General features: G+C 38.2%; 1 protein-coding gene across 1 annotated transcript in view; it reads left to right on the forward strand.

Moving 5' to 3' along the window:
* LOC115222208 (transmembrane protein 256 homolog) overlaps window positions 1-16,736 on the forward strand; it is a 16,974-nt gene extending 238 nt beyond the window's left edge. The window contains exons 1-4 of the mRNA XM_029792360.2: window positions 1-62; window positions 6,176-6,213; window positions 8,479-8,559; window positions 16,449-16,736. The exon at window positions 1-62 is cut by the window's left edge and continues 238 nt beyond it. Of these exons, the coding sequence (XP_029648220.1) occupies window positions 1-62; window positions 6,176-6,213; window positions 8,479-8,559; window positions 16,449-16,592 (325 nt within the window). The 3' untranslated portion in view covers window positions 16,593-16,736. The remainder of the gene's footprint in view (window positions 63-6,175; window positions 6,214-8,478; window positions 8,560-16,448) is intronic.
* Window positions 16,737-22,869: the final 6,133 nt, after the last annotated feature.

Consider the following 22,869-nt stretch of genomic DNA (forward strand, 5'->3'; position numbering starts at 1 on the left):
TGTTCGGTTGGCCGGCATCTCTGGTGCTTTAGCTGTCGGGATGGCGGCTATCGGGGCACATGGTAAGTAGTTATCCTCGTAGTAAACATTTATTTAGTATTTCTAGTGGATATAAATGTTTGTCATCTATAATCTTCGACGCTGTTGAATGACTACTAATATTACAAGCTGTTGAAACGACGTTAATTTTCACCATTCAGCGGTCGGATCGGAATGTGTCTCACCTTGTATTATTCCATCAGTATGGTGTTATATCTCACACAGTTGTAATTTTGGTAGTATTTTTTTTTTCTTTTTTAGCTTATATATTTTTAGAGTCATAAGCCTTTCACTTTTTCTATTTAAAGGGTTTTTAACTCGATATTTACATTCTATATTATTTATAGCTTTGTGTTTCGAGATCCACTGTGCCCCCCCTCCCCTCGTCATAAAAAGAGAACTACATAAAATCTGTTTTCCTTGCTGGCATGATTTCGACAGCCCATTTCTCTGATCATCTCAAACTTGATCTACTTTAACTCAAGTACACAATGTATTATATTCACTGTTGATATCACCCATGCCATACATAGTTAAATTATATCCCGCATTTATCCTCCATCTGCATCATAAATCCGTTACAGTGCTGTTGTTATCTCTGCGTATGTCAGCTATTTTGATAATCCGAGTCACACAGCTGGCATACTTTTGATTTGCTTTTTAATATTTTTGAAGTAACATCTTTCTTTTAATGGTTTCAGTAATTGAACTGGCCCAGGTGGGGCTTCACCTTTGAGGAGTTTAATCAATTATATCCATCTGGTACTTGTTTTAGCTTCCTTGACAGAGTTGGCCAAGCGCAAAAGTACATAACTGAGATGAAACCACAAGGTATTTTTGGTTCAAAACACCAATTTTGCCATCTCTCACCAACACACACTCACACATGTATATACGTGTGTGTGTGTATGTATAAATCATCATCATCATCGTTTAACGTCAGCTTTCCAAGCTAGCATGGGTTGGACAATTTCACTGAGGACTGGCGAACTAGATGGCTGCATCAGGCTCCAGTCTGATCTGGCAGAGTTTCTACAGCTGGATGCCCTTTCTAACGCCAACCACTCTGAGAGTAGTGGGTGCTTTTACGTTCCACTGGCACGAGGGCCAGTCAGGTGGTACTGCAACGGCCATGCTCAAATGGTATTTTTTTACATGCCACCTGCACAGGAGCCAGTCCAGCGGCACTGGCAACAACCTTGCTCAAATATCTTTTCACGTGCCACTGGCACAAGTGCCAGTAAGGCTCCGCTGCTAATGATCACGCTTGAATGATGCTTTTCACGTGCTACTGGCACGGAAGCCAGTTTACTGCTTTGGCAGTGATCAAGCTCGGATGGTGCTCTTAGCGCTCCACTAGAACAGATGCCAGTCATCGAATTTGAATTCGATTTCACTTGCCTCAACAGGTCTTCGCTAGCAGAGTTTAGTGTCCCATGAAGGAAAGGTAGGCATAAAGTGGGCTGGTTACACCCCTAGCATAGGCCACAAGGTTATGGTATCACTTGGCTTGCCGGGTCTTCTCAAGCACAGCATATTTCCAAAGGTCCCAGTCACTAGTCATTGCCTCAGTGAGGCCTAATGTTTGAAGGTCATGCTTCACCACCTCATCCCAAGTCTTCCTGGATCTACCTCTTCCACAGGTTCCCTCAACAGCTATGGTGTGGCACTTTTTCACACAACTATCCTCATCCATTCTCACCACATGACCATACCAGTGCAGTCGTCTCTCTTGCACACCACATCTGATGCTTCTTAGGTCCAACTTTTCTCTCAGGTACTTACACTGTTGTGTATGCACACTGACATTACACATCCATCAGAGCATACTGGCTTCATTCCTTGTGAGCTATGCATGTCCTCAGCAGTTACAGCCCATGTTTCACTGCCATGTAGCATGGCTGTTCGTACACTTGCATCATACAGTCTACCTTTTACTCTGAGTGAGAGGCCCTTTGTCACCAGCAGAGGTAAGAGCTCTCTGAACTTTGCCCAGGCTATTCTTATTCTAGCAGCTACACTGCCAGTGCACCCTTCCCCGCTACTGACTTGGTCACCTAGGTAATGGAAGCTATCAACTACTTCTAGTTTTTCTCCCTGGAATATGTATGTATGCATATATGTATACACACATATATATATATATACATACATGTACGTTTGTATTTATATCTATATACCAGTGCTTTTCAAACTTTTTGCTGAAGCGGAACCCCAAGGAAACATTCCACTGGCTCGAGGAATCCCTGTGCAATAATTTGTCTTATGCACACATATCTGCACAGGAGAATTAAAAATTACTGTCGATTTTAGCGTTTTTGTAACTTCTTGCGGAACCCCTGGACTGTACTGGCGGAACCCTGGTTGAAAACCACTGCTATATACACATGGTCTGATCAATGAGTATCTGGACTGTTGCCATAGTAATGAAGCTAAGGTATGCACAGTGAAGCTGTTTGGCACAGATTAACCTTGAACTCTGCTGTATATGTGCACTAAGTTTTAATGCTCTAGCTGACTTCTGCTGTTTACAACAGTGCTTGGAAGGAAGGTGTGTAGCATATGATCGTCGCATTGATCATGACAGAGAAAGTTGAGCAGAGAATCTGCATCACAATTTGCCAAAAGCTTGGCGATACCTGCTCAGGGGCTTACACAAAGTTTTCATTGTTCTATACATAATCAAGGAGATCTTGTGCAACTAAAACCCGAGTGTCTTTTAGGTCAGCTGAAAGCAGTTTTGGCACAAACTTGGCAACACACGTCTCATACCCAAATCTGCAGTGATAATGGACTGGACTGAACCGTAACTAATCTGTACATCCTCTGATAACTCATGGATGGTGATTTGATGATTTCCTCTCACAGCTGCAGACACATCTGCTATGTTTTTCTCAGTTCTGCTGGTTACATATCTCCCAGAACATTCGTCCAATATTGATATTTTCTTGGCCATCTTGGAAACGTCTGAACCACTTGTACACTTGTGTGTAGCTCATACCCTTTCTGCAACTTTGCATCAGCATCTGAGCAGGTATTGCCAGGACAACTTTCTCTGTCATGGTCAATACAATGATCACACACTACACACCTTCCTTCCAATCACTGCTGTAAACCGGCAGAAGTCAGCTAGAACGTTAAAACTTAATGCACAAGCGCAACAGTGTTCAAGGTCGATCTTTGCGTAGTAGCTTCACTCTGCATGCTTTAGCTTTGTCACTATGGCAACAGTCTGGATACTTACTGATCAGATCTCATATATATATATATACATATATATATCACAGAGGCAATGATGAAAGACCGAGACCTTTGAGATATGCTCTGACTGCGAAGACCTGACAAATGAACTTAGTTCATGGCTCACAGGACAGCCTGCTGTGCTAACCTTGGATCATTGTAGTTGTGATACCTGTACCGGTGGCACATAAAAAGCACCCACTACACTCACAGAGTGGTTGGTGTTAGGAAGAGCATCCAGCTGTAGAAACACTGCCAGATCAGACTGGAGCCTGGTGCAGCATGGAAAATGGACGTTAAATAATGATAATGATGATGATGATGATATATATATATATATATATATATATATATATATATATATGTGTATATATATATATTGGTGCAAACAGGAAAATTAGAACTCAAGATATAAATATCTGTATATTTTTATTAATATTTAGCAATATGCATGTACATACATGCATACATATATATATATATATATATATATATATATATATATATATATATATATACATGTCATTCTTTTTGTTTTATTTTGGAATAAATCTGAGTGAGTTGTTAGAGCATCAGGCTCACAGTCGTGGGGTAGTGAGTTTGATCCCTAGTCTGAGCTATGTGTTGTGTTCTTGAACAAGACACTTTATTTCATGTTGCTCCAGTTCGCTCAGCTGTAGAAATGAGTTGCAATGTCACTGGTGCCAAGCTGTATTGGTTTTTGCCTTTCCCTTGGATAACAACAGTAGTGTGGAGAGGGGAGGTTGGTATGCATGGACGACTGCTGGTCTTCCATACAACCTTGCCTGGGCTTGTGCCTTGAAGGGAACTTTCTTGGTGTAATCCCATGGTCATTCATGATTGAAAGGGGTCTTTACCCTCCTACATTATATATATATATATATATATGTATGTATGTATATTTATGTATGCGTGTTGGTCAGGGATGCCTGAATTGGTGTTTTGGACAAAAAATAACTTGCGGTTTTTTTCCTTTTTTAGTTTTGTTGCTTGACCTGTGGTTGGCATTAGGAAGAGCATCCAGCCATAGAAACCATGCCAAATCAAATTGGAACCCGGTGCAGCTTACCAGTTTTCAGTCAAACTGCTCAATCCATGCTACCATGGAAAATGGACATTAAATGATGATGATGGTGATGATATGTATACACATACACATTCCATACATATGTAGGTATTGTAGAGAGAGAGAAAAAATTATAGAGGTATCAAACTGTTGGTCCGTGCTATGAAGGTCATTGAAAGGATCATTACATAATTGATCCGGAATTGATCTAGGTTTGAGAATAAACAGCTTGTCTTTGTGTCTGAGAGAGTATCACAGATGCAATCTTATATGTAAGACAGCTCACTTTGCAAAGTGTAAACCACTATACCTGGAATTTGTTGAGTTGGGGAAGGCCTGCAAAATGTTGGAAAGAAATGAAGCCAGCATCCTCTGATGGATGTGTGATGTTAGTATGCATGAATGCCAGAGTACACATGAGCTGAGAGAAAAACTGGGTGAGTGGGATCAGATGTGGTGAGCAGGAGAAAAAGTTATACTGATATAGACTGAAAGATGTGAAAAGTGCTCAAAGTAAATGGAACCTGTCGAAAAGGGAAGCGAAGGAAGACTTGGGACAAAGGAGTGAAAACTGATCTGAAGATGCTGCATCTCACTGAGGAGGGGACAAGGGATCATGTGTTAATGATACATGGTGCTGCAGAAGGACCAACAATCCATGGTAAAACTTGCCCCAACATGAGGGCCATGTTTAAAGGCTGGGTTACTTTTGTTCCTGCCAAGATTACAATCTGCTTCCCGTGTCACCTTGCATCCTAACCTTTCTCTCCGCATATTTTCAGTGGTCAAAGCTCATGTTTCACTGCTGTGTAGCTTGGCTATTCGCACACAGACTACATACAGTTTGCCTGTTACTCTGAGGGAAAGGCCCTCTGTTATCAACAGAGGTAAGAGCTCGCTGAGCTTTGCCCAGCCTATTCTTATTATAGCAGCTACACTTTTGGAGCATCCAGCTCCATTGTTGACTTGGTCATCTTGATATCAGACGCTATCAACTACTTTTAGGTATTCCCCTATATCTGTCTGTCTATGTATCTATATTTATATATGTATATATATATATATATATATATATATGTATATTTATATATAGGGCAAAAAGAAAATGGAGGGGATACAAAAATGACATACATCAGCTGGTAGACATTCTATTATGTCTATTTATTCCAAAGCAAAAGGGAGTATTATGAGAATATATACACATGCAAAGACTGTGTGCTACACAAATATATACTAGTAATGCATAAAAGAGTAAAAGATTAAAAGCACCTAATTAGCATTGGATGGGTTGACACACCTGAATTCATCTGTCATTTTGTTTGCTTATACATTTTATTTTTCACCTCACTGGCTGTCCAGAAATCACTCTCCTATCAAACAAGCTTGTGGAGTGTTGCCAATTTCATTGCCAGTAGCCTAACTATACACAGGTTTAACTGGATACTTAATCCTTTAGCATTTAAACCTGTCATGACTGGCCCAAAAGTTCTGCTTGTTTTATGTTTGAACCAGCCAGATCTGATTTCTCACACCTACCCTACAATGTCATTCTAAGTATAAGAAATTCAGTCATCGAAATCTTGAAGCTATAAGATAATGCATGATTACTTTCAAACAAGCTGGATAAACAAACATTATATTTTGATAGAGTATTCTGAATGGTAAAGGGCTAACCTAGTTTTTGTAGATGCTATATCAAAGAAGCTTAACTGAGATCTTGCTCACAATAACAAAAGATGTATTGGGTACTAATGTTTGATATGATATTCAGATATTATCACTAAATATGATATTGATTTATTTTTCCAGTTATACATGCAAAGAGTAAAAATACAGAATTAAAACAAGTGAGTGATATTTTTGATTCATTTTTTAATTCCATATGTTGTAACTATACATAGAAATATTCTGTAAAAAAAAAAGGGAAGTCTACAGAACTATGAAGATATAAATGAAATTTGTTTATACTGAGTGAGAGTTTAATTAGAGTATACACTCAGTCAACGTGTATGGTTATAAATAAAGCAGCAGTGTTTTATGGTCTTTTTATGATGATGGATGAGATGGATTTATTACACTGTATTTTTTCTGTACAAGTTAGTCTGATGTCATCTCTGTGAAGCTAGTATTTTAAGATACGACTTTACTACTTTTCCAAAGTCTATCTTCCTTTTACCACCTGTTCTGCAGATTTTTACTCCTTTCTCTTACCTTATCATCCTGTGCTCTTATGGATATGAAGCTACACCTTATTTCTTTACTGCCCACAGGGGCCTACACACAGAGGGGACAAACAAGGACAGACAACAAGGACAGACAAACGGATTAAGTCGATTATATCGACCCCAGTGCATAACTGGTACTTATTTAATCAACCCCAAAAGGATGAAAGGCAAAGTCGACCTCGGTGGAATTTGAACTCAGAACGTAGCGGCAGACGAAATACTGCTATGCATTTCGTCCAGTGTGCTAACGTTTCTGCCAGCTCGCTGCCTTTGAAGCTACACTTTCTATAATACTACATCTTCACTACTATTAATAAACACAATTCAAAGCCATTACATACATTACAGATGTATGGTTTTACACTAATCAACAGAAGTCATTTGACCTGTTAAAACTAGCCATTAAATTTCTCTCAAATCATGATATAAGGGATACATTGGATTATGTAGCCCTAGATAAATAAAAGAGATGGTATAATCATATTGACACACCTTTGTTTGTAGGCCTGCTCTATTAGAATGATCCTATGGCTAAACTATTATCACCTTTAATTGCAATCATGCATCTATCACATATTGAAGACTCTTACAAAAGTTAGATTTCCTTTTTAGAGCCTGAAAATTCAGTTCTGAACAGTTGTTCACTGTAACCCTAGGTAGTCATTACCCATTGTATCAAAGTACTGTTCTCATATCTTCCTAATACCAACTACTTCACAGAGTATACTAGGTTCTTTTTTCATGGCACAAGCACTAGTGAGGTCACCATCTGCAATTATGCTTTCTGAATTGCATTTTCAAAACGAGTAAGCATTTGATAGACAAGCCTTCCCTGACTATGCATTTTCACTGACACTAAGTGTATTTTACCATCTATTATTGCTGCTGCAATGGTTTAAGATTGCTGACTATGCACATCATCCAACTAAAGCAATCACAATCCCAATCTTTCTCAGTTCACTCTCAACCGTCTTTAAGAAAGGAAGGAAGAAACTATTGGATCATGAAATCCTAGATAAACAAAAAGACAAGGCATCAAGGCCCGAATATGGTTATTGATGTGCACTTTCAAGACTAACCTGGGATGAAACAACAACAGCTACAACTTTATATCATTATACCAACCTATCTTTTTCCTGTCTCATTGACTCTTTAACTTACACCTAAGAATCACAAAATACTCCTTCTCAACCAATAGTAACATACTGGACTTTAAACTGGGCATTAATTAATCATCTTCACTTAATTTATCCTTATTCTACTCTGTATCATATTTGTTATTTAACATCCCTTTTTCCAGGCTGGCATGGATTGGACATTGTGACATGAACTTGCAAGCCAGAGGACTTGGCTGAGCACCAATGTCTGCTTTGACATGTTTCTACAGCTGGATACTCTTCCTAATGCCAACCACCCCACAGAATGTACTGGGTTCCTTTTCCATGGTACTAGCACTGGTGAAGGTACCAAGTCCTTGTAGGACAAGCTCCCTGAACTGAGCGGGGTGTAGTATTGAGGAATATGAAAATATGATAGAGGGACAGGAGCAAGTGTTGAAGAGGTAAATACATGGCTTCCCATCTGGAATGAGAGAAGAGAGAGAGAGGGATGTAAGGTCAAGGAACAAGGTGAATATGAGAGACAGAATAGGATAGAAGAATAGTCAAGGTGGGTGAATAACCTAGAGTGAAATTAGTTTGAGAAGTGATTAAACATGGGATAATGTCTCATTTACTCAGACTTAATAAACTGTGTACTGTTGTAGGAATCTCCCATGTATTCATTGGTCAATGTCATTGATATTCAGTTCTTTTCTCGCTTTTATTTTACAAAAAGTATATTCATCATCATTTAACGTCCGCTTTCCATGCTATGTTTATATTTTAGGTCTTTGACACAGGAAACAGTATACATCTGCTTCATTCAGTGGCTTTGTTGACTGTACCTTTAACAAGAAGACCTAATCTTGTAAGTAAATATTAATTTGTCACTTTGTTCTCTGAAGCAGTATTTTAAATCTTGAATGTCTCATTCATTTTTATATTCCTCAACCAGTTTGTATTGTTTTTGGCCAAACATTGAATATTAAAATGTGATTTTGCACTAATTATGGTCTTCGAATATACTGGTATGTGTGTTTGTGTGGCAGAAGTGTTAATGCTACTCCCGCTATGGAAGGGGATTGGCCTGCAAGAGCCCTGTGTTGGTGCCACATAAAAAGCTCCCATAACATTCTGTTATTGAACATGATTTGTTCATGTCTTTTTTCTCTGGATGTCTACTATATCAGGATTTTAACCCACATAGATCTACGCAGGATTGCACCTAAGGACTTATGCTCTTGTTTCTACAACTTCAGCAAGTTGAACTATGAACTTTTATGCTTCTTTTTTCTTCTTTCTCTCCATCTCCTTATTCTTTTACTCCCTTCCTCTATGTTGTCATCTCATTAATATATACCATTCTCATTTTCCTTATTTTTCCCTATTTGTCTCTGATGATGGAATATCCCATATAATGGGACATCCCAGAAACAACTGTGAGACTTTGGATTTTTTTTCTAATAATAATAATATATGTATGACTTGAGATGTTTGCTTTGCCTTAACGTTTGTTGTCCTCTTTTACAATTATATATCTGCTATATTGGAAATCTGCAATGGCTCCATAACTACCATCTCGGCTATAACCTTGGAGCCCTAGTAATCCATTACAGCACTTACCTAGCATACCTAATCGTTTAGATCACCTGTGAACTAAACCTCCATACTTTGTATATCATCGTTGTTCATCATCATCATCATTTAACGTCTGCTTTCCATGCTGGCATGGGTTGAACTGTTTGACTGAGGACCAGTGAACCAGAGGCTGCACCAGGCGCAATCTGATCTGGCAAAGTTTCTACAGCTAGATGCCCTTCCTAATCCCAACCACGCCAATTCTCTACCATCTTTAAAATTGTAAGAAATGTAACTTTTAATTTGTAATGGTCCAGGTATGGCTGTATGGTTGAGAAACTTGCTTCCCAACCATGTGGTCTTGGGTTCAGTCCCTCTGCAAACCACCTTGGGCAAGTATCTTTTACTATACCTGCAGGCTGACCAAAGCCTTGTATATCGATTTGGTAGATAGAAACTCAAAATAACTCATAGCATCCATCTGTAAAGTGGTTAAGAAGAGCAACCAGCTGTGAAAACCATACCAAAGCTTACAGTGGATTTTGGTGTAGACCTCTAGTTTACCAGCTCCTATCAAACTGTCCAAAAAATGCTAGCATAGAAGATGAACATTGCCAATGTCCAGAGACGTGAGGATGAAAGAGCTGAGGTATTTTGGATTGCAAGACAGTGTGTGAGAGAAAATTGTGATGTCACAGGAGAGAAATGTGTCCGCATGGATGATGGTGAACTTGCTTCTAATGATTCGGAAAAGAAAGAGGCTTGGAGAAGCCATTATGAAAGACTGCTGAATGTGGAGAATGAATGGAAGGAAGAGAGCCTACCAAATGTTGACCCAGTAGAGGGACCAGCTCCCTGGTAGATAAAGCAATTAAGGGTATGAAGCCAGGAAAAGCCCCCAGCCCACCAAGAATCACTGCTGAGATGCTTAAAACATCTGGTGGTGTGGGCTATGGCCTAGTCACCCACATTAAACCAGGTAGTTCATGATGGAGTCATACCCAATGACTGGCATAGCAGCACCATAGTCAACTGCTACAAGGGTAAAGGTAAAGCTCTAGATAGAAATAACTACAGGGGTATCAAACTGCTGGATCAGATGATGAAGGTCACGGAGAGGGTCATAGCCCATCTCATTAGGGAGAGAGTCTGTGTAGATGAGATGCAGTTTGGTTTTGTGCTAGGCAGAATCACCACTGATGCTATATTCCTGGTTTGACAACTGCAGGAGAAATACCTAGCTAAAGATAAACCCATATACTTAGCTTTTGTGGACTTGGAGAAAGCCTTCTATGCTGATGACCTGGCCCTCATAGCAGAATCACTAGAAATTTAGGGTGTGGAAGCAAGGTTTAGAATCAAAAGACCTTAGAGTCAATGTAGCAAAGACTAAAGTTCTAGTAAGTAGGAAGGCGAGCACATCACACACCCCCTCGATCTGTAGAAAAGGTGTAGGAAGAAACTCCATAAGATGTACCCAATGTAAACTATGGACACATAAGAGAGGTGCAGCAACATCAAAGGAAGATTAACCATGAAGATAGCTTTCATGTGTGGCAGACAAACAGGGGCAATAAACACCACAGATGTTCAGAAAATGGATTCCATCATATTCCAGGGGAAGAAACTAGTAGTTGATAGCTTCCGCTACCTATGTGACCGAGTTAGTTGTGGAGGTGGATGGGCAAAGTTTAGAAAGCTTCTACCCCTACTGGTTACAAAGGGCCTCTCGCTCAGAGTGAAAGATAGATTGTACGATGCATGTGTGCAAACTGCCATGCTTCACGGCAATGAAATATGGGCCGTGACTGTGGAGGACATACGTAGGCTTGAAAGAAATGAAGCTAGCATGATCCGCTGGATGTGTAATGTCAGTGTGCACACATGACAGAGTGTAAGCACCCTGAGAGAAATGTTGGACATAAGAAGCATCGGATGTAGCGTGCAAGAGAGACGTTTGTGTTGGTATGATCATGTACTACGGATGGATGGGGCGAGCTGTGTGAAGAAGTGCCACTCCCAAACAGTTGAAGGAATCCAGGGTAGAAGTAAACCCAGGAAGTCATGGGATGAGGTGGTCAAGCATGTCCTTCAAATGCTGGGCCTCACAGAGGCAATGACGAAAGACCGAGACCTCTGGAGATATGCTGTGACTGCGAAGACCTGGCAAATAAAGTGAGTTCATGGCTGTATCCTACACCAGTTTTGCATAACCAGTCGCAGCCCATTCAAAAGTACCTTTGATCATAGGGCGACCTGCTGTACGTGAAGAGACCTATTGAGTCAAGTATATCAATAGCAAAATGAAAATCAAATGCAAATTGTAGTTGTGATACCCGTGCCAGTGGTACGTAAAAAGCACCATCCGAACGTGGCTGATGCCAGTGCTGCCTTGACTGGCTTCCGTGCCGGTGGCACATAAAATGCACCAACTGATCGTGGCCATTTCCAGCCTCGTCTGGCCTCTGTGCCGGTGGCACGTAAAAAGCACCCACTACACTCATGGAGTGGTTGGCATTAGGAAGGGCATCCAGCTGTAGAAACACTGCCAGATCAGACTGGAGCCTGGTGCAGCCTTCTGGCTTCCCAGACCGCGGTTGAACCGTCCAAGCATGGAAAACGGACGTTAAATGATGATAATGATGATGATGATGTTTGTGTTTGCATATGCATGTGTGTACACTAGTCAAAAGTCTAAAGATATGGACCATAATCCAAACAGATAAACACCAAAATACTCATTAGCTATAAAGTGTTTAACATTCCAGTGTTAACTGAGAAGTGGATTTAGTTGATATGTAAGAGGGCAGTTGATAGGAACAATGGGTATACAAAATATATAGTGTGATTTGTATCAAGTTGATTGAGAACAAAGACTTGAAATGTGCCAGAAAAACAGAAATAGCATTTACAAACTGCTCTCTTGTTCAGTAGGCATAGTTGACCTGATTTATATATGAGGGATTGAAGTGAGAGTGTGAGAAATAGAATAAGCCATGGGTGTAATACATTTATGAAGCTATTACCTCTGTTAGAAAATAAGTTTGCTTTTCAGTACAGATAGTTAATGACATGAAGTATGTGTAAGAAGCATCATAGGACATGATAGTGTGACATAGGAGTAAGGTGTGAAATATCTGTGAAGGCTATAGAGAAGGAAATGGCTTGTAAAGTCCTTTGTTTATATCTCATTAATTAGCAGGAAAAGAAGAGCACAAGTGAGCTATTGTAATCTAGACAAATTTTGTTGAGTGCTGTGTAGGTACTGACAGTACGAAGTGTTTGTATCAATGAAATGACACAGATAGTACTAGATTCCCCATTGATGAGTATTCAGTTGTTTGATCAACTGGATGGCCTACTCTTGAAGTTTATGTTAACATGTTGCATCTCAAGTGTCATTTCTCTTTGTGTCCCAGGGTCCCAATATGACATTTTAATTAATATCGATGTGAGTACCATGATATTTTCACTATACCATATGTGAAGCAAAGATCACATACAGAAGCATCAATGACATTTCAATACCAACAAGACCTAGGAGAGGAAAGTCTCAAGAAAATATGATAGGCCACACTTTGAGACAGCTCGTAATCAAAAACAATGGAGAAACATATCCCCTTCTCAAATTTACACACTTATCGTAGTGGTCCTTCAGCTTTTCTAAGCCTTGTTAAAGACCTCTGAAGGTTGGGCCTCCAACTTGGCCTTTCATGATACCCTTAAAGCAGGAACTTTGCAGCACCCCCTTCTACAACTAGTCCTAAAATGCTTCAGAATTTCCCTACAAATACTAACCTCAGATTCTTCATGCTTCATACCTGAAATCTTCCAGTCTAAGCAGTCTAAGGACCTGCAAAGGCATCTTCCTAAGATATACCTAAAGCTTGTAATTTACTATTACAGCTAGGAATACAAAACTTTAGTATACAGATAGTAGTAATACTAATGAAAAATGTCAAGATACAGATGTTATTCTTCAGTTGCATATTTATACATGTGTGTAATCAAGAATAATAGTTATTCGAAAGTGTTAACTTTCAGTTTATAGTTAGAATGTAGCAAATTAACACTTTAGTTACAGGGTGGGAGCACTAAGTGGTGAAGTGTATAATTGCATTATTACCAGTTTGAATATGCCAGTAGCATGTTTGGACTTGTAAATAAGCCATTTAGTGTGTTTTGTCATGGAGAAAATTTCTCGTTCTAGACAAATGGTGTAAATACACTTAAATCAGCTCACAACCCCACCTATACAGACTGAGATGCAAGCATTTTGGAGTGGTTATCTCCTCTTCAGTCACAGAAACCAGATGGCAGCACTATGAGCTGATAAGAAAGACAATCTTTCTTATGTTATTCCAATCAACATACATCAGCTGGTAGTAAAAATCGATGGCTCATCATAATTAAATTACAGGGTGGTAGCATCATAATTAAATTACATGGTGGTATTTACACCATTTGGAGGTGCAATGGCCCAGTGGTTAGGGCAGCAGACTTGCGGGCGGAGGATTGCAGTTTCGATTCCCAGACCGGGTGTTGTGTGTGTTTATTAAGCGAAAACAACTAAAAGCTCCACAAGGCAGGGTGTGGTGGTGACCCCTGTTGTGCTCTTTCGTCACAACTTTCTCTCATTCTTTCTTCCTGTTTCTTGACTAATGCTGTGATGGTCTGGCATCCCATCCAGTTGGGGGGAACACATACACCACAGAAACCAGGAAACCGGGCCCATGAACCTGGCTAGGCTTGAAAAGGGCGAGGAAAAAAAAATTGACACCATTTGTCTACAGCGAGAAATTTTCTCCATGACAAAACATAGTGAATGGCTTACTTACAAGCTATTGGTATATTGAAACTGGTGATAACACTGCATTTAACCCTTTAATGTTCAGATTATTCTGTTAAATGTAATGCTTACTTCTTCACAATGTTTTGAATGAATTATGCATTATCTTGTAGTCTCAAGATTTTGAAGATGTGATTGTAGTGTAGGTGTGAGAGGTCAGATCTGGAAGGCTTGAACACAAAACAAGTAGAATATTTTGGCCAGATATGGCCAGTTTAAATGCTAAAGGGTTAACCAAAAAAATCACAAAAACAAATCTACCTTATAAAAAGATTTAGATGTATAGTTTTATGCCGAGTATCACTGCATGGAATTTTGGGCAAATGTTTTCTAGTATAGCCCTAGGTGAATCAATACCTGGTAAGTGAATTTGGTGAACAGAAACTGTATGGAAGCCCATTATCTATTATATAAAATCCGTTCTGTCTGTGTGTGTGTGTGTGTGTGTGTCTTCTAGGATCTCGAGCATCCTCCATCTGATTGCACTCAAATTTGATATGTAGATACTGATGGTATCAGGGTATGTATAAGTCTTGAAAAAATTACAAAAATCAATTCTAGGTGAGAATGTGATCGATAAAGCCGTGGGAACATGCATTTGTACGTGCCAGTACATCAGCACCGTCCATTGGATGGTGGGTCTTTTGATCGTATATATATATATATATATATGCATGAATGAATGTGTGTGTGTGTGTGTGTATTTGTACTTCTGCTGGTCTATCACTGGTATAAGTTAGTTTACATCTCCATAATTTAACAGTTTATCAAAAAAGGGTATTTGGGTACAAAAAAGGGTACCTGATCAATAGAAAAACCTTTCAGTGGGGCACCGCAGCATGGCCACGGTCTAATGACTGAAATAAGTGGGGAAAAAATCTTAAACATTTATATCATCTAAGCTGTATATCAGATAACAGATATGTCACTTAAACAAATATATCATATAGGCAGTTATATTAAGATGCATCTCACAACAGATGTATTCTGTCTTTGATCTTTTACTTGTTTCAGTCATTAGACTATGGCCATATTGATCTCTTTTGCCAAACTGCTAAGTTATAGGGACATAAACAAACCAGCACTGGTTGTCAAGCAGTAGTGGAGGACAAATGAAGTCATACACACACACACACACACACATGTATATCTGTTTCTTTATTACCCACAAAGGGCTAAACATAGAAGGGACAAACAAGGACAGACAAACGGATTGAGTTGATTACATTGACCCCAGTGCGTAACTGGTACTTAATTTACCGACCCTGAAAGGATGAAAGGCAAAGTCGACCTCGGCGGAATTTGAACTCAGAACGTAACGGTAGACGAAATACGGCTATGCATTTCGCCCGGCGTGCTAACGGTTCTGCTAGCTCGCCGCCTGTCCATGCTGGCATGAGTTGGATGGTGTGACCAGAGCTGGCAAGTTGGGGAGCTGCACCAGACCCCAGTCTGATTTGACATGGTTTCTATGGCTGGATGCCCTCCATAACACCAATTATTTTACAGTGTGTGCTGGGTGCTTTTATGTGGAACTACACAGGCACTTTTATGTGGCACCACACAGGCACTTTTTACATGGCACCACATGGGCACTTTTATGTGGCACCACATGGGCACTTTTATGTGACATGACACAGGCACTTTTATGTGTTACTGTACGAGTACTTTTATGTGGCATCGCATGGGCACTTTTACATGACACTGCCATGAGTGCTCTACATCACCAGAAGGATTGATCTTAACATTTCTACTGTGGACTTTGGGTCTTCTTGAGTACAACAAGGTGCCAGGTATCTCCATCCTTTGTCATCTTGCCTGAAAGGTTCAGCTTCCTGAGGTTGTTCTTCAGTACTTCATCCTTGAAAGATTCAGCTTCAGGGGATGGCTTCTTTCAGTTTCCATCTACCAAACCCATTGACAAGGCTTTGGCTGGTCTGGGGCTATTTGTAGAAGACTCAACCATGTGGTTGGGAAGTCAAGACCTTACCATTTGGTCATTCTTGTGCCTATAAAGTGCTATCTCATATGACCAGAAATATCAAATATCTCATATATTAACAGATATATTTTACAAACAAAATATGAAAGAACAAATATCATGTCTGCATATTAACCTTTATCATGCTGTTAGTGCATCATGTCACCATATGAGTTTTCTCCTCTCTCAATGCAACACAATATGCCTGCTGCTGCAGGGGAGAAAACTTGTATGGCAACATGATGCACTTAAGCATGCTAAAGGTTAATGTAAAAGTTATTGTTTTTGTTTTAATTTTTGTTTTTAACAGCATTTTAATGACATTTTTATTTTTCTTTGAAATTTTCAGACTGGTTACTTGCTCACAACTGGAATGTTGCTGTTTTCAGGCACTTGTTACTACCATGCATTAACTGATGATAAAAGACTGCGGATATTCACACCCTATGGTGGAATGTTTCTTATTCTGGGTTGGATTATCATAGCAGTCTAATTAAAAAATTGACTATTAGAGAAAATAATCCCTAGTATTCAAAGAGAACTGTAAAAGTCAATTCTGTGAAAAAAAAAAAAAACGAAATGAGATATGCTGAACAGTATGAATAAAAATAAATTTGATGTTTTAGGTGTTGTCTTTCATCGAACTTTGATAAAGAGCACTTTCAAAAGTATTAGATATCTCCCGTTATATACATTTATCTACTTTTAGAGAAATTTGCTTCTCTTGCTGAACATTATCCTCATATGTTTATATTTTGTAACTTCTTTTCGCATTTTTAACATAAAATGAAAACGGAAAAATAACCGAAATAATTATTATTTAATCACGAACGTTATTGATATTTTCTTACAAGAAAATTTTTGTTTAAATAAAAATTTAAAAAATAACTAACATTATAAACTGTTTGTTTTTATTTAAATTCTAATATGTCTGTGAGACTGAGTTTTTGTTTGGTTAATTAGCTGGTTAGTAATACTGTGTGTTGATGAAAAGAAATTAGAATGAGGTGAAATCAATGAATAATCTCGGACAAAGACTTAATGTTTGTCAGATTTTATGGAAGTCCACACAACTACATAAATATAGAGCTTAATGTTAAGAGACGGTCAGACCAGAAGCTGACCTGGAGTAGTGAGGGCTTTTCATTGTTGAGGTTACAAATGGCAATGTAAGGACTTTGACAATTGTAACTGATTGATTAATTAACCAAATGAATAGTGGAACAATTGATTAGTTTATTGGTTAAATAGTTAACCAATTGACAAATAATAAAGAAGTGAAATAGAACCAGTGTATGTGTTTATTATTAGCATAAAGATTATCCCAAGATACAATAAAAGATATTAGAAACTTGACATTTTCATCTTTTCTAGAATATTTTGCAACTTAAAACAATTTTGACTGAGAATCAAAACTGTTGTTCATTTTGCTCAACATTTTGTAAAATCAATATAAAATTGGTTGAAGAGTGACTAACTCTGAGAATGAATTTGACTATAACTTAAATTGGTGTATGATTACCACACGAGGACCATAACCTGGTTCTAAAATCACGTAAAACACATTAATTTCATTCTTTCTGAGAATATATTTTAATAGAGGTAAGTCTAATGAAACTCTATGTAGCAGCCCCTCTGTGTCACTCATTCAAAGTGCTATGCTATTACTCTTTTACTTATTTCAGTCATTTGACTGCGGCCATGCTGGAGCACTGCCTTTGGTCGAGCAAATCGACTCCAGGACTTATTCTTTGTAAGCCTAGTACTTATTCTATTGGTCTCTTTTGCCGAACTGCTAAGTTACGGGGCTCATAAACACCAACATCCATTGTCAAGCGATGGTTGGGGGAACAAACATATACACACACATACATATATATATATGTATATATATACACACATATATACGATAGGCTTCCTTCAGTTTCTGTCTATCAAATCCACTCAAAAGTTTTTGGTTGGCCCGTCGCTATAGTAGAAGACACTTGCCCAAGGTGCCACGCAGTGGGACTGAACCCGGAACCATGTGGTTGGTAAGCAAGCTACTTACCACATGACCACTTACCACACAGCTACTCACCACACAGCTATTTACCACCCAGCCACTCCTATATTGATATCGAAGTCTGAAACTTAGAGACCAAACATTCCTTTGTGCAATGGTTGGTTGGAAGGTAGTAAGGAAATAGTTTATAAAGTCTAAGTAATGAACTGACTTTCATTTTTACCTTATATATGTCCAGCTACGATCTACATTATCCTCCTCTTTCCTGACACCTCACCATCATGATGGAAGATGACAACTATTATCTTATTACTAGTATCTCCTCTCCAATTAACTTCAGAGTATTTCATGCAGGATGACAAAATCCTCCTTGGTAACTTGAATTCCAAAGTCAGGTAGTTTTATTGCATGAGAAATATTATAACATATGACTTCACAGTTGGAACATCAATAAAATGGACTGATGGTTTTGAAGTAGTTCTCTGTTGGTTATAGCATGCATATATACTCCTAGTTTGCAAGCACTGAGTGTTCCAAAATCGTCTAGTTGCATGCTTTTTCGGGTTGCTGACAGTATCAGCATTCTTTGGTTAACAGGTACAGAATACATTCCTGTGATATCATGAACAGTAGGTTGTGTTTTTTGTAGAATATAACACCAAGCATGTTTACATCTGAGTGGCACGATGAAAAGAAAGCTGAAACCATTTCAATTAAAGTATCATTATCATCATCCATTAGTGTTGCAGCAACTTGCTGTATATCAAGTGGATGCAGTACATTTTAGAAGTTGCAGCCTTCATGATGAAATAAGAGCATATTGGATGAAATAGAAGTTAGTGAGTTCAATCTTTGCAGGTTTAATTAAGAAAATGACCATGGAAAATATTTACACTTGATTGTGTTTGGTGATTAAATTGTTATAAAGATATTGCTTTACAAAGCAGAAACATAACATAAAACTTGTTGGAAAGCTAAGTCTGCCACCTAGAGATAGGATATTTCAGCGAGCTGGCAGAATCGTTAGCACGCTGGGCGAAATACTTAGCAGTATTTCGTCTGCCGTTACGTTCTGAGTTCAAATTCCGCTGAGGTCGACTTTGCCTTTCATCCTTTCGGGGTTGATTAAATAAGTACCAGTTACGCACTGGGGTCGATGTAATCAACTTAATCCGTTTGTCTGTCCTTGTTTGTCCTCTCTAAGTTTAGCCCCTTGTGGGTAGTAAAGAAATAAGGATATTTCAGTCAGCAATGATTTGTCAAAAGATTTGAGATGAAGATTGCTTTACACCTTCTGTAACATAGACTACACCATCTCAAAGAGATAAAGCTTATTTTTGGACTTGTATTAATAATATTAAAAAACAATGCAATAATGTACCACCTAAGATGAAGAGAGTTGCTTTAAAAAGCTCTCTGACAACATTCCAGATGGCATAATGTAGTTGCTGTCAACTTTATATTTGGTGTATGAGATTGGTATATCACATGCCTCAATAGTAGTTACCACTCATTGCTATCATAGTGACTTCAACATGTTTAAATCATGTAAAAGAAGCACTTCTTGCTCTCAGCTGGAAGGCAATCTGATCAAAGTACATGTCTAATAGTGGTGGGCCTAGAGTTCTTCAGTCTTCAGATAAAACTGTTCTGAATCAATGCTTTTTGTGGTGACTTATTTTCATTATGTTTGTTTGCATTTTTGTGTCTAATGGTTGGGTGTATTTCATGTTTTTTGGTTGTGTTGGTAAGAAGAGACACAGTGGATTTGACTGGTGCTCTTTTAAGACCATAACTTTGGAATCAAGTTTTTAAACGATTGGTGTAAAGTTGGAGTAGGTGTGCACCTACAGCAGGAGAATGGGAGGAAGGGAAGATTATGTTGCCATTCTTTGAGTGAATGTGTTGAAGGATGTGGAAAGGTCATAGCAGTATCTGTTTAGAGGATAAGAAGATAAATCTACTGGTATTGATTGCATTCATGAGGTTGAATATTTGAGATGTGAGCTTCATGTATACCACAGGTTTTGAGAATTGCGAAATATTGTTTTTATTTATTATTTTTTTGCAAGTGTTTTGTGTTGCTTCTTCATGAAGTGTTTATATTTACAAGTGGGGTAATAGGTAATGGAGCCAAAATCTTTGCTGATGTTGATGGTTGTTAACAAGGTGTCTATAGAAGTTTGGTTGTTGAAACTTAGGGTAATATTAAGACTGATGCTTTTTTTTCTGTTAGATTTTGTTAGGTTTTAACTTTTGATGATTTTAACCAGTTTCCCCACTTCTGAGGATTTGGCTGTGTCAGTATGAATAACTGAAGAGGTTGATAAAAGAATTCATTCCTTTTGGAGATTTTCTTATTGCTTTTATGTTGTCTGACAGAAGGAACTGGTCATTGTATAGATGTCTGTAGCTTGAATTTTGTGTTCCTTTGTTTAATCCATCCTTATGAAGCCATTCTGGAGTAACATGTTAACAATTTTTTTTTCTTTTTTTTTCTTTCTGAAAAATCAGTATCCCATTTATGAACAGATTAAGGAATATTATTATTGGAAAAGCATACTTAATCTGTAGTATATTCTAAGAATTTGGTATAGACATTTTAAAATGACCAAGTAGATATTGCGCTATATTGCTAGTATATATTTCAGTTGTCTGTATTTAATCACCTGCTCTACCTTTGGCTAAAGAAGGACTCTGTGGATGATAACAATGATGGTGATGATGATAATGATGGTGATGATGATGAAGATTCATAATATAAAGCACTCTAGCTGTGATTATTCTGTCACTTTAGGGGTGTCTAGGGCTACATTATCCAACATGTCTTTTTGTTATTTAAAGTAGCAAAGGCAGCGAGCTAGCAGAATTGTTAGTGCTGCCGTATTTGCTTTTTGAGTTCAAATTCTGCCACGGTCAACTTTACTTTTCATCCTTTTAGTGTTGATAAGATAAGTACTAATCAAGTACTGGGGTTGATGTAATTGACTAGCCCCTACCTCAGAAACTGCTGGCCCTGTGCCAAAATTTGAAATCATTATTTCAAATAGTAGGGTAAGAGTGAAAAAGATTTGGCTGCTCTTTCTAGTAGGTTAAGCAGCCTTAGTGTCTCTTCATGTATTACAGGTGATATAATTCATCAGTCTTGTTTTATAATATTTACAATTTTAAATTTCCTAATACAATATGAAAAATCATGATTGAATCAGAGCAATGATTAAAATTAGACTCACAGTAAAAGTAGTAAAGTTGGTGTTAATATATTTAATGCAAAAAGGCATTAAAAAGCTAACTATGAAGAGTTATGCAATGTTGAAAAGCAGTAATATTCAATAAATAATGTTTTAAATCAGTGTTTTACTCTTTTATTTGTTTCAGTCAGTTGACTGCGGCCATCCTGGAGCACTGCCTTTAGTCAAGCAAATCAATCCCAGGACTTATTCTTTGTAAGTCTAGTACTTATTCTATCGGTCTCTTTTGCTGAACTGCTAAGTTACTGGGATGTAAACACACCACATATATATATACATATATACGACGGGCTTCTTTCAGTTTCTGTCTACCAAATACACTCACAAGGCTTTGGTCAGCCCGAGGCTATAGTAGAAGACACTTGCCCAAGGTACCATGCAGTCGGATTGAACCCGGAACCATGTGGTCAGTAAGCAAGCTACTTACCACACAGCCATTCATTTTAAAATATGGGTCCCTTTGATACCTATTTTACTTGGATAGACCCTCTTAAAATCATACTATATTTTTATTATTAAATATTAGGAATTGATTAGAAAAAACTTAAAATATTTTGTGCTTGTATAACTGATTTATTGCAGATAAATGTTAACAACAAAATCTTATGTGAACCCTAGTTGAGAACCGCTGTTTTAAATGAATAATTAAAAAATCATTTTTGGTAATAAGTTATTTACTAAAATACAATAGTGAAGAAATATTTGCTTTTTCCTTGTGAGAGAAAATTGTCAATTAAGGAGGCACAGGATTGTGAGCGATATGGCATTAAAGGGAAATAACTTGCAGTAGGAAAATGGGCTTTGTACGGAATGCTGTACTTCGTTCAGTACAATAAAATGAAGTTTTCAGTAGCGCCTAAAGAGATTCTGAGTTCTGAAGGCTCGTATATGGTTGTTGAGTCTCATACAAAAGATGATTTTACAGTGAAATAATTAATGCTGAAAAATTAAATTGTATTATGGCTTTGGAACATCGAGAAGATGCAACCATTGCGAGTGTTTGTTGAATAGAAAATGAATAAATACACTAAATACATATTTTACACAACTTCATTCTAAAATGGATTGAAAAATTCGAAGGATTGTTTTGGTACAGTGGCAGAATGCCTGTCATGACTAGAGGAGGTGAGGATTCGAGTCCCACGAGCAGTCTTCGTTATTCTATTCAAAAAGGTTTTCCAGCCCAATATTTATGTACTGTTAATTTATAGCTTTATGTGTATGCTTCAAGATACCTATTTCTTTATTACCCTCAAGGGGCTAAACATAGAGGGGATAAACAAAGACAGACATAGGTATTAAGTCGATTACATCAACCCCAGTGCGTAACTGGTACTTAATTTATCGACCCCGAAAGGATGAAAGGCAAAGTCGACCTCGGCGGAATTTGAACTCAGAACGTAACGACAGACGAAATACCGCTAAGCATTTCGCCCGGCGTGCTAATGTTTCTGATAACACGCCCGTCAAATTTAGTTTGAGTTCTCTCGAAGACGTATATATATATATATATA

The sequence above is a fragment of the Octopus sinensis genome, linkage group LG19, assembly GCF_006345805.1.
Source record: "Octopus sinensis linkage group LG19, ASM634580v1, whole genome shotgun sequence".
NCBI lineage: Eukaryota > Metazoa > Mollusca > Cephalopoda > Octopoda > Octopodidae > Octopus > Octopus sinensis.